This window comes from Notothenia rossii, assembly GCF_949606895.1.
Source record: "Notothenia rossii genome assembly, chromosome: 1".
Lineage (NCBI taxonomy): Eukaryota > Metazoa > Chordata > Actinopteri > Perciformes > Nototheniidae > Notothenia > Notothenia rossii.
This window is the reverse complement of record NC_136912.1, coordinates 1,302,549-1,305,048: the sequence shown is the minus strand read 5'-3', so window position 1 is coordinate 1,305,048 and position 2,500 is coordinate 1,302,549. Positions and strand designations below refer to the sequence as shown.

Genomic DNA, 2,500 nt, shown 5'->3' with positions numbered 1-2,500 from the left:
GTGTCTCTACTTTAAAGAGTCCTCTCCTGCTGATGTTCAGGTGTATATCAGTATGTAGTGTCTCTACTTTAAAGAGTCCTCTCCTGCTGATGTTCAGGTGTATATCAGTATGTAGTGTCTCTACTTTAAAGAGTCCTCTCCTGCTGATGTTCAGGTGTATATCAGTATGTAGTGTCTCTACTTTAAAGAGTCCTCTCCTGCTGATGTTCAGGTGTATATCAGTATGTAGTGTCTCTACTTTAAAGAGTCCTCTCCTGCTGATTTTCAGGTGTATATCAGTATGTAGTGTCTCTACTTTAAAGAGTCCTCTCCTGCTGATGTTCAGGTGTATATCAGTATGTAGTTTCTCTACTTTAAAGAGTCCTCTCCTGCTGATGTTCAGGTGTATATCAGTATGTAGTGTCTCTACTTTAAAGAGTCATCTCCTGCTGATGTTCAGGTGTATATCAGTATGTAGTGTCTCTACTTTAAAGAGTCCTCTCCAGCTGATGTTCAGGTGTATATCAGTATGTAGTGTCTCTACTTTAAAGAGTCCTCTCCTGCTGATGTTCAGGTGTATATCAGTATGTAGTGTCTCTACTTTAAAGAGTCCTCTCCTGCTGATGTTCAGGTGTATATCAGTATGTAGTGTCTATACTTTAAAGAGTCCTCTCCTGCTGTGGTGTTTGTGGGTAAACAGACAGGGAGAGAGTGACAACAACGCTCACTTCCTCTGCAACAGGAAGTGAAACTGGAGCAAAGTGTTGAGTGGAGATGGAGGATTAGATTTCTTCCATCTGTTTTCATTTGGCAGAATGTTGAATACTACTTCGGAAAGTCTTGCAAAAATGAATAAGAAATATAGTTCTGCTTATATTTAACTAGGGTTACATTTTGATTTCCTGAAAATGTACCCTCCCATGTCACTTCTAGTGATTTAAAAAAAAAAAAAAGCGATGATCCAAATACCATACGTGAGGCTTAACAAGTATAGTCTGTAACCCACTGTTGGCTACGTCTTCTTCTAAGATACAGTCAATGGTGATAATGGGATTTTGTGGGGACCACCTGATGGTGCAGAAGAGCTGCTGGATACTGATGGTTGCTTTTGGTGGTCCTTGTCCTTTAATAATAATAATAATAACAATACATTTTATTTATATAGCGTTTTGCCTGGTGCTCAAAGCGCTTAAGACTTATGTGTTCCAGAAAAGCAGATCTATATTGGTCGACCTCTGTAGCACTGCTTCTGATTCTGTTTTCTCAACATGTTGACTTTGTTTGTGTCCTCAGGGCGACCCTCTCCCCGAGTCGCTGGTCGACCTGGTGAGGAACTCTGCCATCTCGTCTGTGGACGACCTGAAGCTGCTGCTGCAGATAGAGACCAATGCAATAGGTACACACACACACACACACACACACACACACACACACACACACACACACACACACACACACACACACACACACACACACACACACACACACACACACACACACACACACACACACACACACACACACACAAGACACACACACACACACACACACACACACACACACACACACACACACACACACACACACACACACTCAGACGTGGAGGAGGGTGTGTCTGCAGAGGAGACAGGAATGCAGAAAGAGAGAGCATCAGCTGAACCTTGAGGAAATATTTACAGAGAGAGAGAGACAGCCAGACAGAGAGAGAGAGACAGCCAGACAGAGAGAGAGACAGCCAGTCAGAGAGAGAGAGAGAGAGAGAGAGAGAGAGAGAGAGAGAGAGAGAGAGAGAGAGAGAGAGAGAGAGAGAGAGAGAGAGAGAGAGAGAAACTTCCTCTCAAAGTCTCTGCTGCTCCGGATCCTCTCTGTCTGCACCTCAAAAACACACCAACAAAAAGCACTAAGTCATTAAAACATTCATTCATCTGCAGAAATCAGTTCCACGCTATTCATAGACACTCTTTGATCGTCTCATTAATAACAGAACTGAGGAAGAACCTCACAAACAGGAAGTGACTCAACGTATACTCAAGATCTGAGTGCTTTTACTTTTACTCGAGTACCAGATCAATGATGTAACCTGATTGGTTCTGGAAACTTAATGTATTTATTGCACCTGATATATTTTCTATTAATTTACTTTTAATACAAAAGTCAACCTTTGCGATTGATTGAAACTTTTAAAACCATCAGAAGACAATAAACAAAGGACTGAACAGAACAATAATAAAATAATAATACAATATATTTATATTTAATGCAGTTAAACAAAAGAACTAATACAAACGGTGGTTCCTGAGTTGGCTTCAAAACTAAAAACACTACCCGCATTATAATCATCAGAACTAAAACGTGGATTCCTATTGGTCGGCTGGCTTTAACAGAACATAATGGGTCACATGTCCAAACAAGAAAGAGACATAAAGACTTCTTAGAAAACATGCAGACACAGAAACAACTGGAGAGCAGCTTCTGAGAGCAATAAGTCCTTCTGCACCAGGCTGTTAATTAGTGCTCTCTC

General features: G+C 41.1%; 1 protein-coding gene across 1 annotated transcript in view; it reads left to right on the top strand.

Annotated features, from left to right (window-relative positions):
• Window positions 1-2,500, top strand: part of pdgfba (platelet-derived growth factor beta polypeptide a) — a 29,948-nt gene that overhangs the window by 11,115 nt on the left and 16,333 nt on the right. The window contains exon 2 of the mRNA XM_079659663.1: window positions 1,273-1,375. Within this exon, the coding sequence (XP_079515789.1) occupies window positions 1,273-1,375 (103 nt within the window). The remainder of the gene's footprint in view (window positions 1-1,272; window positions 1,376-2,500) is intronic.